Here is a 23,920-nt window from a genome sequence, read left to right on the forward strand (position 1 = left end):
GGTGGCCGAAGCCATGCACTCTCCACCCGGTCCAGCAGGACCTGGATCTTGGTGCTCAACTTGAAAGCAGCAAAATAAGGGGCATGATAGGACAGGAGGAGACGAGACCAGATGGGACAGGACCAGATGGAGGGGATGAAGAGGGATGGGCAGGGCCCAGGGCATGGAGAATCCGCCAGCACATATTCCTCAGCAGCGAAGGCTGAAGGACAACCCCGCACACCACCTAACAGCCTGAACCACAGCTTTTAGATCCATTCACTCCAGAGAACTCCCATTCCAAGCCTCTGAATGTGAAACTCCCATCTGCAGATCCACTCTCAACCGTAAAAACCTTATCTAGGGCCGGGAGTTTGGCCTAGTGGTTAAAGTGCTTGCCTAGCATGCATGAAGACCCGGGTTCGATTCCTCGGTACCACATACATAGAAAAAAGCTGGAAGTGGTGCTGAGGCTCAAGTGGTAGAGCTCTAGCCTTGAGAAAACCCAAGGACAGTGCTCAGGCCCTGAACTCAAGCCCAGGACTGGCAAAAAAAAAAAAAAAAAACCTTATCTGACCTAGGACCGACCCCTCAACTGGTGAAAAGGGTCAAGACTCTTGAGTCTATCTTACTTGGCCTCCTTCCCTGCCTGGTTTCCTACCCAGTGTCACTTCTTACTGGTCAGTGTTTGAAGCTAGCTGTGGCAGACAAATCTGAAAGACCTATCTCCAATTAACCAGCAGAAAGCCAGAAGTGGAACTGTGTCTTAAGAGGCAGGGTGACAGCTTTGACCAAAAGAGCCAAGCAAGAGCATGAGGACCTAAGTCCAAGCCCTAGAACTGCCACAAAAAATCCTGAAAGCACAAAGAGTGGGCTGGGGACACGACTCAAGTGGCAGAGCCTGTGCTTCACAAGTAAAGACAAGTGTGACACAAATTCTATACCACCTCTTAATGACTGTGAGGTATCTGGGAACTGTTCAGTAGTGGCCCCTGCCCCCATCCCCTGCTCTTGAACCTGAGGCCCTCCCCCAGGATACATCCCAGCTTGTTCTTTATGTTTTGGTTCTGTTCTGTTTGGGGCAGTACTGGGGTTTAAGGAGCTCTACTACTTGGGCCATGCTTCCAGCACTCTGCTCTTTCCTCTTGCTCCAGTAGAGCTGATGGCTGAGTAGCTAAAGTAGGTAGAGAGGACCCCCTAGCCTGTCTCTCATCTGGTTTACCCCAGTTCCTTGCCCTCCTCAGTCCAACCTCCACCACCTGCCACGTGGCTCTCCCAGGGTCCTCTGTGTCTCTTGAGAGATTAGCCCCCTTCTGGGATGCACCTCACACTGCTGCCACCTCCGGGACAAGCCACTATCTACAGCATGGCCATCACGTCTGATCAAGGTTCCCTCTGGACTGAGTGCCAAATTATTGCATGCAAGAGGCCAAATCCTGGGACACAGTCCCAGCTTTGCTGAGGGAATTTTGAACTTCTCTTGGCTTCAGTTTCCTCGGATAATATGGGACATCTGCGCCTTAGAGTCATTTAGGGATGCAATGTGAGTGCACACGCAGAGCCAGCCCTCCTGAGTCACTGTTGTCATGACAGGTTATTGTGACCCCTTGTCACCATGTCCAGTGAGACAGAAGGCTCCTTTCCTAAATGTGTGAGGCTGCGCTCCCCCTGTACTCCATATCTCAGACCTGCCCTGTCTGTCCACCTCGAACTCCAGCACCTGATGTGCCCGTACCAGTGTGCTGCCCATTCCTGTCTTCTCTGGTACATGCACTGTGTTTTGCCACAAGGCCTAATCTGCTCATAGCTGCCCCACCCCTGTAAGCCCCACAAGGCATGGGTAAAAGACATCCTGATGGACAGAATGGCACCTGTTCAGGACAAGAGTGGCTGGCATGCAAGTCAGCAGCAGTAAAAGCAACTTGTGAAGCAAGAGGAAAGCTGTAGGTTCCATCCCCAGCATAAAAAAAATGACCAGGGGTTTGGGAGTTTGGCCTAGTGGTAGAGTGCTTGCCTAGCACGCACAAAGACCCAGGTTCAATTCCTCGGTACCACATACATAGAAAAAAAGCTGGAAGTGGTGTGTGGCTCAAATGGTAGAGCTCTAGTCTTGAGAAAAAAGTCCAAGGACAGTGCTCAGGCCTTGAGTTCAAGCCCCACAACTGGCAAAAAATAAAAAAAAAAAAAAAAAAAATGACCAGGATCTACTGACAGCCAACTGGTTAAAGCCCCAGAGGTCCCTGCAGGCCAGAAAAGTGGCTTTAACTATAATTCAATATAACACTTAAAAATAAAGGATCTGCACCCGGGCAGGCACTGGTGGCTCACACCTGTAATCCTAGCTACTCAGGAGGCTGAGATCTCATGATCTCAGTGCAAAACCAGCACAGGCACTAAAGTCCATGAGACTCTTATCGCCAATTAAACTGCCAGAAAACTGGAAGTGGCCCTGTAGCTAAGTGGTAGATCACTAGCTTTGAGCTGAAAAGCTCAGGGACAGTGCCCAGGCCCAGAGTTCAAGCCCCACGACCAACCAAAAAAACCCCAAAACACAAAAAAACGACGATGTGCAGCCTGATGCTGGTGGCTTACACCTATAATCCTAACCATTCAGGAAGAAGAGACTGAAGCCAGCCTGGGCAGGGATTCTACAGGACTCTTATCTCCAAATGAGCACCAAAAATTGCTGGAAGTGGAGTTGGGACTCAAGTACTAGAGCACTAGCCTTGAACAAAAGAGCTCAAGGATAGCACCCAGCCTGAATTCAAGTTGTATGTGCGCACACACATACACACACACACACACACACACACACACACACACACACACAAAGTGCAAAGTCCATCTGAGAGCTCTGTCATCAGGCCTGCCTGCCACAGAGGGCTGGAGCAGGGGGTACCAGCTCACTCTCTCAGGGTACACCATCACGGGGAGAGGTTTCCTGGAGGGTGATGAAGACCCCAGCCCACTGCCCCCTCTGGTTCAAGCACCTACCTGCGAGAGCTTGCTGGACCCTGCTGGGCTTCGGCATCTGCACAGGCACCGTGGCTGGGGTGTTCCCAGAGCTGCTCAATGGACCGCTGGGGAGGGAGGCACTTGGGAGGAAAGAGAGAGAGCTGAGTGGTGCTGAGCTAAGCCTCGTGCCAAGGCCCCTTCCCATCTCCACTTGTTCTGTTTGCTTGGGCAGCTTGTCCACCAGAACACACTCCTAGAGAGGGAGCTCACATGGCTCAAGCTCACTTCACTTCATTAGACTGAGATCTGGGTTCCTCTGCACAGGAACCATCAGCCATTGAGACCAACATAGCAAGTCAGAATCATGAACTGATTCACCCCTGACCTCCATACACGATTCCTGCCAAAAACACATAAACTGGTCCACGCTCAGGAAACAACCAAACATAGGTCAGTCAAGGGATACTGAACTAAGCACCTCTGTGGAGCAGGAAGCTGTAAGATGAGGGACTGAGGACAATCTGGGCATAGGGAACAGGTGGAATGACAACCCACATGTACAGCAGGATCTCGCACAGGACCCTGGAACAGAAAGAGGATAGGAGTAAAAATATTCAGCAATCAGTGCTGTACCCAGGGAAGTTTCCTGGTCCTGACCACACTATGATTAGAAAGACAAAGTGTGCAGGAACTCTGTACTATGTAACTTTTCTGTCAATCTAAAATTGGTACAGAGCAAAGCTTTGGGGGATGCTTTCTTAAGAGTATAGATGGCCGGGGTCTCATGCCTGTAATCCCAGCTACTCAGGAGGCTGAAATCTGAGGATCAAGGTTCAAAGCCAGCCTGGGAACAAAAGGACCTGAGACTCTTATCTCCAACTAACCTCTAGAAAACAGGAAGTGGGGCTTGGCTCAAGGGTAGGGTGGTAGCCTTGAGCTAAAGAGTTCAGGGACAGCACCCAGGCCAAGTTCAAGCCCCATGACCCACCCCCCCTAAAAAAAGAATATGGGTGTTGGAGGTATAACTCAGTAGTGGAGCACTTGCTGACAGTGCCCAAGGCCCTGGCCCCTCTACAACAACAATACAACACTTGTAATAATGAGGTTCTAGCTTCTCATGATGATGACGTTCAATGCCACTCACTCATTTGGTTCTAAGTACTCATGTTTAAGTGTTTGAAGGTCATTTTCATCTGGGAAGAGAAGGACAAGTTCCTGCCTGCTCCACCTCCCTCTGACTGCCGGGTCCTCCCATCCATCCCTATCCAGGATAGATGATGAAATATTAAGATTACAAAACCCTCCCACATAGTCCTGCACTGAAGTTCCCAGGGCCTTTGTTCCATAAGGCTGGGCCCAACCCAGACCAGAGGAGAGCCAGCTCCTTTCCATTCCACTTGCAGTCCATAAACCACCACTGCTCCAGGAGCTGCCCAAGCCCCACACTACCCCTCAGGCACTACCCCGACACCTAGGGTGGAAACTGAAGGAGCTGGCTAATCTCATCTGACCAGGAGACCTCTCACCCAGCTGGAGCAGAACAGGCACTCCAGTACTGGCCTGAGTACACAACAGATTTTAATGTTCTTTTTATTAAAACAGCCTATCTGGCTGGACTACAAGAGGAGCAGCTTGGTTGGAGGCATGGTTCAGCAGCAAAGCACCTGCCTAGCCAGGGTGAGGCTCTTGTGATTCAAGCTAAAGCTAACCACCAAAAACAGTTTCTACCCTCTTTTAGCTGCTTTCAGCCAGAAGAAAAGGGTGAGGTAGACCTAGAGGTATCTATGAGAAGCAAAATCCACCCCATCATGAGCCTATTTCAACTTTTTTTCTGATGGGGAAGAAGAGGGATTATTCCTGAAAGCGTTCGTGAATGATGTAAAATTCCAGCTCAGGCCTCCAGAACAAGTTCCCAGGGGAACACTAGCTGAACCTTGAGTTCAGAAACTCAGAGTTTAGTCAGGCACTGGTGGCTCACACCTATAATCCCAGCTATTCAGGAGGCTGAAATCTGAGAATCAAAGTTTAGAGCCAGCCTGGGAAGACAAATCTGGAACATAACCAGCAAAAAGCTACAACTAGACTGGGCCGGGAGTTTGGCCTAGTGGTTAAAGTGCTTGCTTAGCATGCCTGAAGACCCGGGTTTGATTCCTCGGTACCACATATAGAAAAAAGCCGGAAGTGGTGCTGAGGCTCAAGTGGTAGAGTTCTAGCCTTGAGAAAGTCCAAGGACAGTGCTCAGGCCCTGAGCTCAAGCCCAGGACTGGCAAAAAAAAAAAAAGCTACAACTAGAGGCATGATTCAAATGGTAGAGAGCTGGCTGCGATTAAAAAAAAAAAAAAAAAGCCAGGCACAGTGGCTCACACCTGTAATCCTAGCTACTCAAGAGGCTGAGATCTAAGGATTAAGGTTTAAAGCCAGCCCGGGCACAAAAGGACCTGAGACTCTTATCTCCCAATTAACCTCTAGGGAAGTGGGGCTTGGCTGAAGGGTAGGGTGGTAGCCTTGAGCTGAAGAGCTCAGGGACAGCACCCAGGCCAAGTTCAAGCCCCATGACCCACAAAAAAAAGGGGGAAAGGGGCCAGGAGTTTGGCCTAGTAGTAGAGGGCTTGCCTAGCATGCACAAAGACCCAGGTTCAATTCCCTGGTACTACAAACACAGGAAAAAGTCAGAAGTGGCCCCGTGGCTCAAGTGATAGAGCTCTAGTTTTGAGAAAGCCCAAGGACATTGCTCAGGCCCTGAGTTCAAGTCCTAGGACTAGCAAAAACAAAAAACAGGGCCAAGAGTGTGGCCTAGTGGTAGAATGTTTGCCTAGCATGCATGAAGGCCTGTATCCTCAGTATCACATACACAGAAAAAGTCAGAAGTGGTGCTGTGGCTTAAGTAGTACAGCGCTAGCCTTAAGCAGAAGCAGCTCAGGGACAGTGCCCAGGTCCTGGGTTCAAGCCCTAGGATTGGAAAAAAAAAGTTACTAGTGCTAAACACCAACCCAGTCATCAAAATGCCAACTAAGGGGTCCCACCTTTGTTACAGTGCCCGTGACACATTTTGGGAAGTTCACCCACCACATTAGGACACACGTTTGGTGCTGAAAGGGTAACCCTCAGCCGCAGGAAACTATTTACACCTTGGTTACAAATGACACAGCGTGTCCAGGATTACTCCAAGTTCCCAGGGGGCACCAGGAAACCAAAAAGCCAGTTTCATCCAGATTAAGCAATAAGTGGACTGGAAACCATTAGCACTACAAACACAAAACAAAGCCTGAGGCCCACCTGCTCAAACAGTAAGTCCTCCAGGCATAGGAGGACCGGCCTGCCTCCTCCTCAATTTGCAGGACATGGCTTAGCTCTGAGAACACTGCAGAGCTCCTAGAGTTACCCCAGGTTCAGGCCCCAGGCTCTCTAACCCATCAGGGGAGGGCAAGTGCAGAGGGCCACACGACAAAGTAGACAGGAACAGCCTTGTTTCCCAGGCCTGGACAGGCCTGTGCAAGTACAACTACATCCAGCCCCGCTCCAAAAAAGCTGGAGGGAACAGGGTTGCACACCTACCCCAGAGGGCAGGCTGCTTTGAGGTTGTGTCACCCTACACACGGGCTGGCCCAGTTCCTCCTGGTTCCAGCGCACAAGGCAAGCAGTGACAGGCATGGCACCTGCTGTCACTGGCCAGCCTCCACACAGGGCCTTCAGCTGAGAGGGAAACCCTGACAAGTACAAAGATGGTTTGGGGAAGATCAATGGGAGCTCCCTATTAAGAGCCCCATTAAGTCACCTAACTAAACCCAGAACCCCAGCTCAAGTAGCATTCAGAAACTTGCCCAAAATAACTGGAAGGAAGGGCCAGGAGTTTGGCCTTATGATAAAAGTGTTTGCCTCGCATACACAAAGACCCAAGTTTGATTCCTTGTTACCACATATACAGAAAAGGCGGGGAAATGGTGCTGTGGCTCAAGTGGTAGAGCTCTACCCTTGAGGAAAGCCCCAGGACAGTGCTCACCCAGAGTTCAAGCCCCAGGATTGGGACGGGGGAAGGGGGAGAAGGGAACCCTGGAAGGAGCCCCAGGAGCTGGGCACTATTGGTGCCTATAATCCTAGCTACTCAGGAGGTTGAGATCTGAGGATTGAGGTTCAAAGCCAGCCAAGGCAGAAAAGTCCCTGTGAGACTCTTAACCTAATTAACCATTCAAAAACTGGAAGTGTGGCTGGGAGTGTGGCCTAGTGGCAGAGTGCTTGCCTAGCACGCACAAAGCCCTGAGTTCTATTCTTCAGTACCACATAAAGAGAAAAAGCTGGAAGTAGCGCTGCAGCTTAAGTGGTAGGGTGCTAGCCTTGAGCAAAAGCAACTCAGGGACAGTGCCTAGACTCTGAATTCAAGCCCCACAACCAACCAAAAAGGAGGAGGAGGAGGAGGAGGAGAAGGAAGAGGAAGAGGAAGAGGAGGAAGAGGAAGAGGAAGAAGAGGAAGAAGAGGAAGAGGAGGAAGAGGAGGAAGAGGAGGAAGAGGAGGAAGAGGGAGGAGGAGGAGGAAGAGGAGGAGGAGGAGGAGGAAGAGGAGGAGGAGGTGGTGGCGGCGGCGGCGGCGGCGGCGGCGGCGGCGGCGGTGGCGGCAGCAGCAAAAGCAGCAACAACAGTAACAACGGCAGCAGCGGCAGCTACCCCAGGAGACTTGGGAAGGCTGCAGCTCTGATCACTGTTTGGACTGGCAATGGAGGCCCCTGTTGTTGAATGGTACTCCTGCACATACTGAGGGGGGCGAGAGGACTCTTGTGCAGTGACATCTCTCTGGACTCCCCATTCTCAGAGGCCAGGCCCACAGCTCCAACTCTGGTGGAAGGAGGAAGGAGCAGCAGCCTCGAAACATGGACCCCATGCCAGTCATCCTCCCTGTCCAGCAGACCTTCCTCATCAGCCACAGAGGCTCCTGTCAGGCTCTGCACTGCATCCTGGGGCCAGGCTTAATTCTGCTTCTGCCATGGCTGGCTGTGTGGCCAAAGCTCAAGTTGATGATGCTATCTATATAGCTGAAATCTACCATGAGGACCAATGAAGTTGCTCCTGTAGCCTGAATGGTATCAAACAATGCTGGCAGGGTCCTGGCAAACCCACCTGAACAAACACTAGCTACACAAAAGCTGGCCCAGGTCTGACACCTCACAAGATGACTGGCCATCAGTCCACACCAACAAGACACTGTCCTCCCGGGGACCAGGACAGCCATGGGCTACAGACCCCACCACCTCCCACCCCGATCTCTCTCCCTCAGAAGGCACCCCATCCTGCTGTCCTCGGAACTGTGTTCTCTACACCCAGCCCTGAGCAGTAAGAACGGATGACCCCCATCAGCTAGCTTCGTTACCCCAGGAGTATCCTCCTGCTGACCAAGACTTTAAAATGCCACTTGGTCTCAGCGCTCAAAAGCTGGAGGATAGGAGGATCGTACATTCATGGCCAGCCTGAGCTGCACAGTAAGACTGCCTCAAAACTCAAAGGAACATCAAACCACCACTAAACCTGGTCTGCACTGGGCCTCAGACTGGATCATCTCTCTCCAGGTGCCAAGCGTGTGGCACAGCAGCCTGTGACTCCCACACCCCCTGCCACATGCTCTCCCTATTCTACATTTCTGGGGCCTCCTCTGACCTACACTGAGGGCTTAGGGGTCTGCAGTACCTGGCCCAGGAGGGGAATCACTGAGCACACAGCTACTGGAATGTCCTCAGGTGAACATGCTACAGGCCAGGTCTATAATCTATTACTCCTTAGGGATTGTGAGGTACAAGAATGAGCCTAACCCAGTGAAGGCCAGCTTACTCCAGGGTGTGCAGGGCCATGGCACCTGAGGTCTATGTGCCAAAAGACAATGCAGCAGGGCCGGGAGTTTGGCCTAGTGGTTAAAGTGCTTGCCTAGCATGCATGAAGACCCAGGTTCGATTCCTTGGTACCACATACATAGAAAAAAGCCGGAACTGGTGCTGAGGCTCAAATGGTAGAGCTCTAGCCTTGAGAAAGTCCAAGGACATTGCTCAGACCCTGAGCTCAAGCCCAGAACTGGCAAAAAAAAAAAAAAAGACAATGCAGCAAAGAAAACCAAGAAAACCAGGGGCCACTCTGCACAGACCTGAGTTCTCCTCCCAGGCCATTAAAGCAGAAGCTGCCTTCTGCCAAGACAAATGGGTGGACACAATGACCAGAAAACACAAGATACCTGGCTCCGCCAGAAGTGGACGGGGCTGGAGGCAGGAGCTGTGGTCCCAGGTGGGAGAGGCTGGAGCGCAAGAAGGATTGACTCCCCAGGGCAGAGGCTGCTCCACCCCAGGGATTGGTGGTGTTCAGCCTGGGCGCGGACCTGGCTCCAGACAGCGAGGGCTTGTTGTATGGGGCAAAGGCTTGGTGGGCCCCAAAGACAAGGGTAGTCCTGTGGGAGGCTTGGGGAGTGGAATATGCAGGAAGGTTGGTCATGGAGTGGCGGTAGCGGCCCGACACAGGGCCAGTTCCACTGCCATGGAGGCACTGGTGGCAAGAACAGGCAACTCCAGTGTGGCCTGGTGGAGCGATGACAGTGGTCACTGGATAAGGCAACCCAACTTGGCGCCGCACACTTCGGCAAAAGCTAGAAGTCTTATTGGTCTGTGTGTGGGTGGCATAGTTGATGGTATAGTTGTACCCCAGGGGAGCAAGGTCCACGAGCTGGGTGCCTCCAGCCACCTGCTGCTCCAGATAGTCACAGATGCTGGCTTCGTAGGCCGTCCAGGAGCCATCATCGCCCAGCCACTCCCAGACGATGCCCCGGCCCGGGGCTGAATTCTGTGGAAATAGGTGCCTGCGCACAGCCCGCATGGTGCCTGTTGAAAAGAGCAGGGCACATAAACAAGGATGTGCTAGCCACCCCTCCAAAACACACAAGACACACAGGGAACAACTCAACAAGTCTTTTCCTGTGCGATTTTTCAGTGCTAGGCAGAGAGTCCAGAGCCTCACCCAAGCTAGGTGCTTTGCCATGAATTTATATTCCTAATCCTAGAATTCTTTTTTTCACAGAACAAAATAATCACTGGTGGTGTACATAAGGCCTCGCAACAACATGTGAGGGCTGGCAATGGCTAATATCCAGATCTAGAGGTAGAGTGCAGAGATGTGCAGAGACATTGGTGCTGGGAATGGAACAGAGGGCAGTAGGCAAGTGCTAAGAGTCCCCATGTGACTCTTATTTACAATTAACCACTCAAAAACCAAAGGGTGGAGCTGTTGCTCAAAGTGGTAGAGTACCAGCCTTCAGTGCCCAAGCCCTAAGTTCAAGCCCCACAACCAACCAAAAAAAAAAAGGGGGGGTGGAGGTAGAGGGGCGGGAGCTTGCCTAGCATGCACGAAGACCCCGTTCCATTCCTCAGTACCACATACATAGGACAAAAGAAAGGTGGAAATGGTGCTGTGGCTCAAGTGGTAGACCTCTAGCCTTGAGAAAGCCCAAGAACTGGCAAAACAAACAAGGGTTGCTTAGTATGCATGGAGTCCAAGATTCAATCTCAAGCACCAAAAAATTAAAAACTGTTCCAGAGGGACAAGAGTTTGACCTAGTAGTAGAGTGCTTGCCTAGCATGCAAGAAGACCTGGGTTCGATTCCTCGGTACCACATACATTAAAAAAAAGAAAAAAGAAAAGAAAGTACATGTAAGTGAAAAACTGTTCTAGACACTTTTTTTTGGCCAGTCCTGGGGCTTGAACTCAGGGCCTAGGCATTGTCCTTGGCCTTTACTTTGCTCAAGTCTAGCATTCTGCCTCTTGAGCCACAGCACCCTTTCTGGCTTTTTCTATATATGTGGTAATTGGAATTGAACCCACGGCTTTGTGAGTGCTAGACAAGCACTCTACCACAGGCCAAACTTCCAGCCTAGAGATAACACTTCTATATCTCCATTTTTGTGTGTATGTGTACGTGTGTCTGTTTGTCTATGCCAGTACTAGGCTTGAACGTAGGACCTGAACACATGAACCATTGGCACCCAGCCTACATCTCCACTATGGAAACACTGAAGAAAGCTAGTGGACCATGCTTGTATTCAGAAGTCTGAAATCTGATGATTATGGTTCAAGATGGCTGGGGCAGTAAGGCTCATCTCTGATTAACTACCAAAAAGCTGGAAATATGAGCTGTGGCTCAAATGGTAAAGTACCAGCCTTGAGTAAAAAAGCTAAAGGATATCACCCAGGCCCTGAGTTCAAGCTAGTATTGGCACAAAATCAAACAAATAAATAAAATAAAAATACTGGAAATGTGACTTAATAGAATGCCAGCTGTGAGCAAAAAAGCTAAGCCTGAGTTCAAATCCTAGTAACCAGTACAAAAAAGGGTGGGGGGACCACAACTGGAGCCAGTCACGGTGGCTCTCGCCTGTAATTCTAGCTACTCGGGAGGCTGAGATCTGAGAATCAAGGTTCAAAGCCAGCCCAGGCACAAAAGAACCTAAGACTTTTATCTTCAATTAACCTCTAGAAAATGGGAAGTGGGGCTTGGCTCAAGGGTAGGGTGGTAGTTTTGAACTGAAGAAGAGCTCAGGGACAGTGCCAAGGCCAGAGTTCAAGCCCTATAACCCACTAAAAAAAAAACCCATAACTGGTACCATAATTTACTTCTTCCCAGCTAGTCTTTTTAAGAATGAGTATTTAAGTAGCAGATATCCAACTTCCTATTAGTTCTACATATTATACTAGTTCTATACATTATACTGTAGCATTTCCTATCTCTAAAACTTTTTTTTTTTTTTGGCCAGTCCTGAGTCTTGAACTCAGTCAGGGCCTGGGCACTGTCCTTGGGCTTTCTCAAGGCTAGAGCTGTACCACTTAATCCACAGCACCACTTCCAGCTTTTTCTGTAGATGTGATACCGAAGAATGAAACCCAGGTCTTTGTGCGTGCTAGGCAAGCACTCTACCACTAGGCCAGGCTCCCGGCCCTCTAAAACTTTTTAAATCTATTGCTAGCCAGGTGCGTTAGCTCACACCAATAATCCCAGCTACTCGGGAGGCTGAGGATCTTAGAATCATCGTTCAAAGCCAACCCAGGCACTAAAGTCCATGAGACTCATCTCCAATTAACCACTTTAAAACCAGGGTAGTGCGGTGGTTCAAGGGGAAGGGTAGTAGCCATGCGTGGAAGAACACAGGGACAGTGCCCAGGCCCAGAGTTCAAGCCCCATGACCAAGGAAAAAAAAATCTTATTGCTACATTATCTCTAATACGGATTTACCATTCTCTTTGATTTCAAGTACAACTGTATTCTTTAGCTTGTCAGTTTTGTTTTTAGTTCAGGGCCTGACTACGTAGCCCAGGCTGACAGCATGCTCATCTCCCATCTCTTCTGTGCCCCATGTTTAGCCTCTACAGGCCCTCTCACTAGCAGAATCATGGCATAGTACATTTCGATGCTGGCTGACCAGCCAACCAGGGACCCATGGGACCCTGCAGGCTGAAGCAGGCACTGGGGTCTGGGAGACAAGGGGAGAGCCTTCACTGTGTGCTCCACAGTGCCCTCTATCACTACGGGGTTCTGAGTTTTGCTTACTTCAGGGGTGTGGACAAGCTCTGTAAGTCACACCAGTAGCTCTAACACCTAGCATGGCATCTAGCCAAAGCAGGTGCTCAAATCCTATAGGAGAGGCAAAAGGACCTACCAGTGTCCTGGCGGAACTGGGTCCAGCTGGGGAGATCGATGATGTAGGGAGCCAGTGAGGGGTCCACCTGGCCCAAGGGGATGCTGTGGGCCAGGCTCCCCAGCCCAAAGCGCTGACCCTTTTGCTGGACAAACTGCTGCTCAATATAGTTGCAGACGGCTGCACTGTAGGGGTGCCAGATGTTCAGCCCATCCCGCCATTCCCACACAGCCACTGCCACGGGACTGGGGTACACTTGAGCCAGGGAAGGATTTGGGGCCATGGCCATCTTCCCAGGATGCCCTCTGCTTCCCAAGATGGCTTCAGATCACTCTGGGTGGCAGTCTTGGATTCATTGCCCAGCACCTCTAGTGGACCTGGAAACAAGACAGACACACAGTTACCCACGCATAGCCTCCGTGCTGGGAAAGGAAAACAGGCTTCTAAAATACCGTAAAGGCACCAGGAATCACTGATTCTGTCCATGATCAGTGACAAGAATTCCATGCCAGGGGCTGGGAGTTTGGCCTAGTGGTTAAAGTGCTTGCCTAGCATGCATGAAGACCCGGGTTCGATTCCTCGGTACCACATACATAGAAAAAAAGCCGGAAGTGGTGCTGAGGCTCAAGTGGTAGAGCTCTAGCCTTGAGAAAGTCCAAGGACAGTGCTCAGGCCCTGAGCTCAAGCCCAGGACTGGCAAAAAAAAAAAAAAAAAAAAAAAAAAAAGAATTCCATGCCAGTCCTGAGGCCTGCCTAGCTCAGTGAATGTTCTTTGGGGAATGTAGAGAAGTCAAAGGGATGCTGAGTCTTAGCCGAGCTCTGTCTACCCTCTGATCAGGCTAGTCCTCTCACACTGTCTTCCCAAGTATCCCAGGTCATGGACTGAGTCCCTATACTTTTCAGCCCAGGTTTGCCAGTGGGACACAAGAAACACCCACTCAGCTATAGGTCAGGCAGCCGAGCTATCTCTAGGAGGAGTAGAGAGTCCAGGATCTCCTGGGTCCAGTGGCAGAAGTGAAATGCAAGTCAGGTTCTGGTTCCTCCACAGACTGAACACAGAAAAAGCCCTAAAAGCCAGACACGGTGACTTATGTCTGTAATCCTAGCTACTCAGGAGGTTGAGATCTGAGGATCACGATTCAAAGCACTAAAGTCCTAAGACTCTTACCTCCTATTAACCACTAGAAAACTGGAAGTGGGGCTGTGGCTCCAGGGGTAGGGTGGTAGCCTTGAGCTGAAGAGCTTGAGAGCAGCACCCAGATCCAGAATTCAAGCCCACAACTGGGTGGGGGGAGCCCTAAACAAGAAAAGTGTCCCTTTGGCCTCTCCAAGCCTCCTTGGGCCTCACTGACCACTGCCAGGCCCCCACTCACAAATCCCCTTCCCTTTTCAGGACATCCTTCTCCAAGTAACTCAGATGCATACTCCTCCTTATGCCTTGGCTGCATCCTCCATGCTTATCCTCTCCCGGCCACCTGGCTGTCACATGAGCTCTTTACTCAGCATTACTGACCAGAATCACACAATGGCATGGGGCTGCCCCTGGCCTCTTGCCCCACAAGAGTGCCCTGCTCACAGCTGTATGTCCCAAACCCAGCAGGGGCCTCGGCAAGGGGCCTGTGCTCAGCTCAGTGATCTACACACGGTAGCTCAGAGCACTACTGAAGACATGGGCAAGGGTTCCGTCAACAGGAAGTCTGCCAGGACACCTGAACCTGCCCCAAGCAGGTATCTTACAATGTGAGCAAAGGGCCCAGCTAACCAAGTGACCCAATGTACCAGAGTCAGGAAGCCAAAGCAGGAAGAACTCAGACTTTTCCAAGATCACACATATCCTATAAGCAGCTGTGCAGAAAACAAGGTGCAGCTTGGACACTGCCTGGGCTCCTGGCTGGCAGAAGTGGTGAGACATTCACACAGGACACTGGGGCTTGCCATCCCATACACATCAAAGCTGGCTCTCCCACTCCCTCCTTACACACTCCCTGTTCTGCAGGTGTGGAAGCATACTCAGCTGCATCTGCCTGCTCACAGTCGTGTGGAGAGCCACAGGCTGGGACCAAGGCTTCTGTACTGCCCTAGACTGTGCCACTCTCCACAGCTGAAGAGGAAGGGGAAGATCAGGCCCCTGGAAGTGTCTAGACGCAATAAAAGCTCTCCAATGCCGCACTCACCACATCCCTAGCTCGCTCTCATCTGTAAAATGGAGATGCTAACACAGGAGACCAAGACAGGCAACATGAAGTACCCCCAGTGGTGCCTCCACCCTTTCTCACCTCTACCACCCAAGGCACAGGACAGGGAGGGCCCTTGAGGACACTGCACAAACCTGTCACAGGGAAAAGATTTGGGGTACCCTGGGCAAGGCTGGCTCCTTAAAATTACAAGCCTCTGTAACCACCCAAGACACAAGTAGAGACCTGCTTCCTGAGTCAGGGTCTTCACAGCTGCCACTCACCTACTGGGCAGCCCATGGACACATTCCAGCATGTCCGCTCTAGACTACCAACTTGTACAACTGCAACGAAGCCAAGAACGCGGGCTCAAGAGTCCCAGGCAGGCATTGAGGGCCACCCACTGGGGTCCAGGCCTTGTACTGGAAACTCAAGATGAGGAACAGGCACTCCCTGAAGGCACAGCCCAAGGAAGACTCCAAGCTGCAGCTGTAGCATATTCTGGGGCTTGAACTCAGGGCCTGGGCACTGTCCTTGGGCTTTCTCAAGGCTAGAGCTCTACCACTTGAGTCACAACCCCACTTCTGGCTTTTTTCTGTGTATGTGGTACCAAGGAATTAAACCCCAGGCTTCATACATGCTAGGCAGGCACTCTACCACTAGGCCATGCTCCCAGCCCCTAGCTGTAGCTCTTTGATGTTCCAGATTACCAAGAGCCTAAAGCATAAGAAGACAAAAAAGGGGGACATCCTCCTGTTGGTAGACATGCCCACTGGGGTTCCACTCAAACATTACCCTGAGCCCTGAGTCAGTGTACTCATAGCTCTGCAATAGCCTTGGCCCAGCACCAAGCTCCTGTTCAAAAGGCAACATTGTCTCAGTACCTAATGAGGGTGGATATTTAAGGTATTCTTGTGTGTATGTTCTGGGGCTTAAACTCAGGGTCTAGGCACCATCCTTTTGTTCAAGGTTAGTGCTCTACCATGTAGAGCCACAGAGCCATTTTAAGCTTTTTAGTACTTAGAGATAAAAGTCTCATGGATTTTCCTCCCTAGGCCGGTATATGAACCATGATCCTCAGATCTCCAGTTTCCTGAGTTACAATTATAAGCTTGAGTCATGGAAACCTGGCTATAAGATTTTGTTTTTGTCAGTCCTGGGGCTTGAACTCAGGGCCTGGGCACTGTCTTGAGTTTTCTCAAGGCTAGCACTGGGGCTTGAACTCAGGGTCTGAGTACTATCCTTGAGTTTTCTCAAGGCTAGCACTCTACTACTAGAGCCACAGCACCATTTTTCTGTGTATGTAGTACTGAGGAATTGATCCCAGGGCTTCATGCATGCTAGGCAAGCACTCTACTACTAAGCCATATTCCTGGCTAGGGTGTTCTTAATTATGGAAGATGTTATTATTATTGGTAATGGGAAAAAAGCCTCAACCAAGAGGCAACTTAAACATCTTACAATGTGATATGTTTCCATAAATAATATGTAAACTAATTGGAGCGTTCCTTTATGAACAAAATTATGCAGGGCCTCACAGGCTGTGATATGTAGAGCCCACGCCCCCTCCCTGCCCCAAACATCTATCACTGTGCCTCAGCTGTCCTATACTTACACATTTCTCCAAACCAGCAAGACCCAGAGGTGAGCACCTGCACTCCTGCCCTCTGTCTAACACCCGAGCACAGGGCAGAGCATCTAACTGCACAGCAGGAAGCATGCCATGGAGTCCCCCAAGGACCCCAAGTGCTCCTGGTACCACGCAAGGCACTAGACTGTCACAGCCTGGCCTCCCTCTCTCCACCTGCTCCCCTCAGTAAGTCCTGCACACAGATCATCCGGGTATATCCTCTCAACACTCTCCGGAGCACCGCAGCCAGCTGCACCTCTTAGCAGTGCCCAGCACTGGCCAGGCTGTTTCATAACCCCACTAAAAATGCTCGTCTCACCTATGCACTCTCTCATCTCTTCCCTCTGCACCATGAATCCCTCCTTCGTGCACTTACCTCAGCCCAGCAGGAAGAAGTCATTTCTAACAGCAATGCTCACCGTGAAGTCTGAGCACTACTGCCTATGAGGGCCCTCCCCTACGGCCCAAGTTCCTTAAAGGCAAAGAGAAGACTTCAAACAAGACCCAGAACACCAAATAGAAATGGAAAAAAGATACATCTTCATCATGCTAAAATTAAGGATGGTCAATCAACAAAGTATCTTCAAGAATGTGGAAACAGCCAGGTGGGTGGCCCATAGCTACCCAAGTTAGGATTATAGCCAACAGGCTGGGATTTGAGGATCGAGGTTCAAAATCCACCTAAACAGGGTAGTCCATGAGACTTTCACCTCCAATGAACCACTAACAAGTCAGTAGTGAGCTGGGCTCAGTGGCTCACACCTGCAATCCTACTCAAGAGGCTGAGATATGAGGATCATGGTTCAAAGCCAGCCGGGGGACTAAGCCAGCCCAGGCACTAAAGTCCATGAGACTCTTGTCTCCAATTAAACACCAGAAAACCAGAAGTGTCGCTGTGGCTCAAGGGATAGGGCAGCAGCCTTGACCTGAAGAGCTCAAGTTCCACGACTGAACAAAAAAAAAAAGTTAGTTGTGGAGCTGTGGCTCAAAAAAATGGTTCGATCCCCAGGACTAAAGAAAAAAGGGATTGGGTACTGGTGGCTCATGCCTATAATCCTAGCTGCTCAGGAGGCTAAGATTTGAGAATGGCAGTTCAGAGCCAGGCCAGGCATGAAAGCCTGTGAAACATTTTTTTTTGCCAGTCCTGGGGCTTGAACTCGGCCTGAGCACTGTCCTTGGGCTTTCTTAAGGCTAGAGCTCTACCACTTGAGCCACAGCACCATTTCCAGCTTTTTCTATATATGTAATACTGAGGAATTGAACCTGGCTCTTCATGCATGCTAGGCAATCACTTTACCACTAGATCAAACTCTTTTATCTTCAATTAACCACAAGAAAACCAAAAGTAACACTGTGGCTCAAAGTGGTAGAATGCTAGTCTTGAGTTGAAGAGCTCAGGGTCAGTGCCAAGACCCAGAGTTCAAGCTGATAACTGACAAAAAAGAAAAAAGGTGCTCCCTTCCAGATAGCAGCTTCTCTAACTTGTCTTAAACACAAATTCAAGATTATATCAAGTACTTTTTTCCCCCAGTCCTTGGCTTGAACTCAGGGCCTGAGCCCTGTCCTTGGACACATTTTGCTCAAGGCTAGTGCTCTGCCCCTTGAGCCACAGCACCACTTCCAGCTTTTTCTGTATACAAGGTACCAAGGAATCAAACCCAGGTCTTTGTGCATACTAGGCAAGCACTCTACCACAAGGCCACACACCCAGCCCCTAAGTACTTTTTTTTTGGTCCGTGGTGGGGCTTGAATTCTGGGCCTGGGAAGGCTAGCACTCCACCACTTGAGCTGCAGTGCCACTTCCAATCCTTTTTTTTTTTAACGGCATATTGACAGAAGGCTTGCACAAGTCTACCACTAGAGCCACCCCTAACTTTAGGTTCCCCCCCCCCCAAATAGAGTCTAGCAACTTTTGCCTAAACTGCCTCCAACAGCAATCCTATCAACTCCCAAGTAACTGGGATGAAAGGTCAGGCCCCAGCCATTCCCAGATTCAAGCCCAGTCTCTTCCTTTTGTCTCCTCCACCCTCCCCAGATGTACAGATAAAGCTCTAGTTCCTTACGTGGATAGTCAAAGCACATCCCTAGGAGGGCTTTTCTCTTGGCAACAACACTAAGCGCCAGGATGCTTCCTTCCATCTATCTCTATCTCCTACCTCTGAAGCAAAAACATATGTTTCCACATAGAGCCAGGCTTACCCACCTCCTTGCCTCTGTGCCCCTAGGAATCCCATCCTCACCATTCTATCTATACTTTCACGATCCCCCCACCAGTCTTGGGACTTGAACTCAGGGCCTGAGCACTGTCCTTGGGATTTTTCAAGGCTAGAGCTCTATTACTTGAGCCACAGCACCACTTCCGCCTTTTTTCTATGTCTGTGGTATCAAGGAATGGACTAGGCAAGCACTCTACCTCTAGGCCAAACTCCTGGGCCCCCCAGCTTTTTTTAATAGTGCAAGGGATAGAACTCTCAGCCTCATGAACAGTCAGCACTTGAACTGTACCAGCAGCCTCAAGGCCCAAACTAAGCAACGCTTCTATGCTTTTCTTGATGAACATACCCCCTTAGCAACTTTGTACAGTATTTGCTGTGTCCTTTATGCATGTCCACTTAAGGTAAGACTCTGGACAAGTGAGGATAAAACTTCTCATTGGGGGACGGGGTGGGCATAGGGAAATGGAGACAAAAACATGAGAAGGGGTTTCAATGTGTGAGAAGTAATGTACTTACTACATGGCGAATGTAACAATAACCCCTCTATACATTACCCCAACAATTAAAAAAAAAAGTAATTAAATTAAAATTTAAAAAGCTCTCATTGGTCCCCTCTGGTACTAATAGCTTCCAAAGTGGAAGTCTGTCACAAAGAATCCCACCAATATGTTCCTTGAAATTGCCCCTTATGGAATTTTAGAGAAAATCCTTTCGCTTGCCAGAGCCTTGGTGTCCCTTTTGTGTATAGCAGAAAACTTTGCTGAATATTTATAGAGATTTACTTGGCTTATGATTATAACTAAAGGGAGGAAGTGGGGATGTAGGTCGGGTGGTAGAGTGATAGCCTAGAGCTAAAGAACTCAGGGACAATGCCCAGGCCCAGATGTCAAGCTCCACAACTGACCAAAAAAATAATAGCTGGAGGGAGTGTTTAAAGAACTTGGCACTTTTGGGTACTAGTAGCTCTCAGGAGGCTGAGAACTGAGGATTGAGGTTCAAAGCAAGCCGAGGCAGACAACCTCCAATTAACCAACAAAAAGTCAGAGCTGCAAGTGTAGCTTAGGCTTAATACCACCAGCCTTGGGGCAGGGGGTATGGGCTAGTGGTTGAGTGCTCGCCTAGCAAGCATGAAGCCCTGGGTTCGATTCCTCAGTACCACATACACAGAAAAAGCCAGAAGTGATGCTGTGGCTCAAGTGGCAGAGTGCTAGCCTTGAGCAAAAAGTGTTAAAGGAAAGTGCCCAACCCTGAGTTCAAGCCCCAGGACTGGCAAAAAAAAAAAAAAAAAAAAAACAGCCTTTAAGGGCTGGGAGTGTGGCCTAGTGGTAAAGTGCTTGCCTAGCATGCACAAAGACCCGGGTTTGATTCCTCAGTATCACATACAGAGAAAAAGCTGAAAGCAGCACTGTGGCTCAAGTGGTAGAACTCTAGCCTTGAGAAAGCCCAAGGTCAGGGTCCAGGCCCTGAGTTCAAGCCCCAGGACTGGCAAAAAAACAAACAAACAACAACAACAACACACACACAAAAAAAAAACAGGCTTTTTTCTGAGGAACATTATCCAGGCCAAGTTCAAGCTCTAGTACTGACACCAAAATTAAATATACAAACTGATCCCTAAGGCATCCCAACAAGCAAAGAAGCAAAAACACACATGAAAAGCTTTGCTTTACCCTGGTGACCTAATCTACTCAAAACTCTAGCATTAGTCCTTCATGAGCCTACCTTGAGCCTCCTTGATCTAATTACCTTGCTCTAGGCTCTGCCTCTTGCAGGTTCCCCCCTTCAATGCCACTCCACCTCCAATGCACTGGGGACCAAGCTTCTGGTACAATGGACACTGGGAGATAGAACATGCCAGCCAGTTTCTGATAAGTGAAGGTAGTAGCCAGCCTGTACTTGGGAGCTTCATGACTTAGCAATTGGCAACCAAGCTTTCTTCCCACTATTTCCTTCACAACACACCTCAGCTATAACCTTCTAGAACCTTTGACCTCATTTCCCTACTCCTCCTAGAGCAGAGGGACACTACCCTGTGATTCAGCTCAGCACATAACACTCAGATAACACACTGTCACTCATGGTGGTGTGTCTGTCTTTCCACAAAAAAAATTTAAGAAGTTGCCAGAAGACAGCGATCTTGTCTGGCACCCAGGAGAGGCTGGTGCCACCAAAGAAAAGAACATTTCTAGTTCAAACATAGACATCATCGCGACTTGTGTCCTCCATTCCCATCCCATAAAGCGTGTCTTAAAATGGAAAGCGTCTTCTAAGACTGGTTAGACAGGAGAGGCAGTTGGCAAGAAGCCACCTGAATTTATCTGTGACAGCTGACAATCACCAGCCAACCCTCAGGGCTCAGCTGGTTCCTAAAGACTTCAAATTCTGCCCTCCCCCACCTGGGCCCATCTTGTCTTTTGAAAACCAGATTGAAAGGACTGCCCAGTAAATTCCCCCTGGCGCTCACCTTGTCTCTCCACAGGGCTGGCACACACGGTTCCTTCTACATGGAGACACCATATCTTTAGGAGGAATAACTTGTTTCAGTTCCCATCTTGATATGAAATGCAAACAACAAAACCCGGCAAATGTGAAGAGGCTTGCTGACTCAGCAACACAAATTCCAAGGTACCTTTGCCAACAAGAAGATGATCAAATTTTAAACTGAGAACACAGCCTTGAGGGTTTAAAAAAAAAAAAAAAATTCTTACATAGATGGTGGATCATGTGCTGTGTGGCTAGGCATCAAAAATCACCCCATTTATTTTTCAGGGCAAAGCAAAAGGTTAAGATGGACTTTTCTCGGCCCACCCAACAATCAAGGGGATGGTTGTTGTTTTAATGTAGCCTTGTGTGTGATGTCTTTTAAAAAAAATGTAGCCGTGCATACGTGTAATGGCAAAAAAAAAAAAAAAAAAAAAAAAAAAAAGTAGCCTTTTTGTGTAGTGTGTATGTCCTGGCTGTCCTGGCACTTGAACTCAGGACGTAGGTGCTGTCCCTAGTACTTTTTACACAAGGCTAGCACCACTTGGCTCACAGCTCCACTTCCAGTTTTTTTAGTAGTCTCACATAGGTTTTTTTTTCCCCGTTGCTGGGACAGACTTTAAACTATGATCCTCAGACCTCAGCCTCTAGAGTAACTAGGATTACAGGCATGAGCCACTGACACCAGAGGGCCAAATGCAGCCCCTTCCTTCCTTTTCTATTTTTAAGGAAAAGCCAAAGAGAGCCAGGAGTATAGCCTAATGGTAGACCGCTCACCTTGCACGCACAAAGTCATGAGTTCAATTCCTCGGTACTAAATATTCAGAGAAAAGCTGGAAGTGCTGTGGCTCAAGTGGCAGAGTGTTAGCCTTGAGCAGTGTCCAAGAGCTGGGCAGCAGTGGTTCAGTCTGTAATCCTAGGCTGAGATCCGAGGATCCGGGTTCAAAGGTAGCCCTAGCACTAAAGTCAGTGAGATGTTTATCTCAATTTAACCACCAGGAAACCAGAAGTGGTGCTTTGGCTCAAGGGGCAGGGTCAGGAGCCTTGAGCTGAAGAGCTCAGGGACAGCACCCAGGCCCTGAGTTCAAGCCCCAGGACTGGCAAAAAAGAAAAAAAGAAAAGGCCAAAGGGATCAGGGACAGTGCCCAAGCCCGGAGTTCAAGCCCCAGGAAGAGCAAAAAAAGAGAAAAAAAAAATAATAAGGGGGTGAGGGGGTGGGGGAGGCCAAAACTGTTTTCAGAGGCCAGTGTGCAGCAAAGGCACCCAAGAAAAACAGAGGGGGGGGTGGGGAAACGTTCCCCCAAATCACACCGTAACTGAACAAAGGGCCCAGCTCCCCGCGGAAGCCTACACAGACCAGCCCTGATTTCGGGGGATCGGAACGCGTGGTTTCGGTCACCAGAACGCGTACGTGTCCGGAACTCCGGGGTTGCCGGGGCGGCACGCACGGGGGAGTCCGCGAAGGGTCGTCGGCGGGGTCCCCAGCGGGCGGTGTGGGTCCGGCGCGGGCCCCGGGGGAGGGGCCGGCCTGGGGGGGGAGGGGAGGGGGAGGACAGGACGGGGGGCGGCGGCTTCCCCGGGAGGAAGCGGGCGGGCTCCGACTCCCCTTCCGCACTCCCCCAAAATGACCCCGAGGCCCGAGAACCGGGCGCTTCCGGGAAGCTGCAGAGGCGGGGTCCGGGGGCGACCCGCGCCGTGGGCCGCCGGGGCCCGCGTCCTCCGCCCCGCCCCGCCCGCCCCCGGGGTCGCCGCCGTCACCCCGAGTCCTGCGGGACCCCGGCTCCCGGGGAGCGCCCGTCCCCGGCCGGCCGACGGGCCCCCCCTCCCCCTGCTCCGACCCCGGCGCCCGAGACCCCGGGGACGACCCGGACCCCCGGGACCCTCGCCCCGGCCCTGCCCTCCCTCGCCCGCGCGACCGTCTGCTTCCCGCCCCGGCTCGGGGCCCCCTCCGCCACCCTCCACTGCCGAGACCCCCCCCCACGCCTGCCCGGGCAGGTGGGCCGCCCTCTCACCGTGTCTGTGGGAACCGCCGCGCCGCGCCTCGGCCCGGGCAGCTAGGGGCCGCCTACTACGAGCGAACCGAGCGGGAGGCGGCCCGAGGGAAACTCGGCGTCGCAGCCTCCGCGCGAGGGGCGCGGCCGCGCTGCGCATGCCCCGTGAGCTGGGCCTTCTGGGAAATGTAGTTCCGTCGGGGCGGGGAGGGTAGGGGGCGGGGCTGGGTCCAAGGTGCATTAGTTCAGGTGTGTAGGCTTCCTTCACCTGTTTCCTTCTTTCGTTCGTTACTGATTTTTAAAGGACCTGAGACTCTTTATTTATTTATTTATTTATTCATTCATTCATTTACTTATTTATTTATTTATTTTTTACCAGTCATGGGGACTGAACTCAGGGCCTGAGCACTGTCCCTGGGTTTTTCCCTCACTCTGCCACTTGAGCCACAGCACCGTTTCTGGCTTTTTCTGTGTATGTGGTACTTTGGAATCGAACCCAGGGCTTCTTGCAAAGGAGGTGAGCACCCTACCACGAGGCTTATCTTTATTTTTTTTTTTTAAATGGAGTCTCACTATATTGTTCAAGCTGGCCTTGAGCTTCTAAACTTAAACCATCCTCCATCTCGCTCTCCTCAATAGCTGGAATATAGCTGCCGGGGCCAGCCGGCAGCGAAACAGGATTCCTGAAATAGGGGGCAGGGACTAGGAAAAAATAGAAGAGAGACAAACAGATGGGGTTCGGGAGGACCACAGCCTGAGTGAGCAGCCCAAGAAGGCTGTGAGCTTAAGGCTGCAGCCTCGTTTATTTCCAAATCGAGGCTTATATACTTTCCTTGAAACCAGG

At 50.6% G+C, this 23,920-nt stretch overlaps 1 protein-coding gene across 4 annotated transcripts in view; it reads right to left on the reverse strand.

The window, feature by feature from the left end:
* The window catches only part of Dtx2 (deltex E3 ubiquitin ligase 2), a 31,413-nt gene extending 8,228 nt beyond the window's left edge, over window positions 1–23,185 (reverse strand). For 2 of the 4 annotated variants that reach the window (XM_090324109.1, XM_090324106.1), the window contains exons 1-5: window positions 23,098–23,185; window positions 21,069–21,233; window positions 12,606–12,961; window positions 9,143–9,779; window positions 2,974–3,074 (exon numbers count right to left, since the gene is read on the reverse strand). In XM_090324109.1, the coding sequence (XP_090180235.1) occupies window positions 2,974–3,074; window positions 9,143–9,779; window positions 12,606–12,873 (1,006 nt within the window). In that variant the 5' untranslated portion in view covers window positions 12,874–12,961; window positions 21,069–21,233; window positions 23,098–23,185. Of the gene's footprint in view, window positions 1–2,973; window positions 3,075–9,142; window positions 9,780–12,605; window positions 12,962–16,764; window positions 16,861–21,068; window positions 21,234–21,862; window positions 22,035–23,097 lie in introns of those variants that run through there. The other 2 variants (XM_090324108.1, XM_090324107.1) reach the window with 2 other exon arrangements.
* Between the last annotated feature and the right edge of the window lie 735 nt (window positions 23,186–23,920).

The sequence above is a fragment of the Megascapheus bottae genome, chromosome 34 (assembly GCF_031878675.1).
Source record: "Megascapheus bottae isolate mThoBot1 chromosome 34, mThoBot2.hap1, whole genome shotgun sequence".
NCBI classification, from domain to species: Eukaryota; Metazoa; Chordata; class Mammalia; order Rodentia; family Geomyidae; genus Megascapheus; species Megascapheus bottae.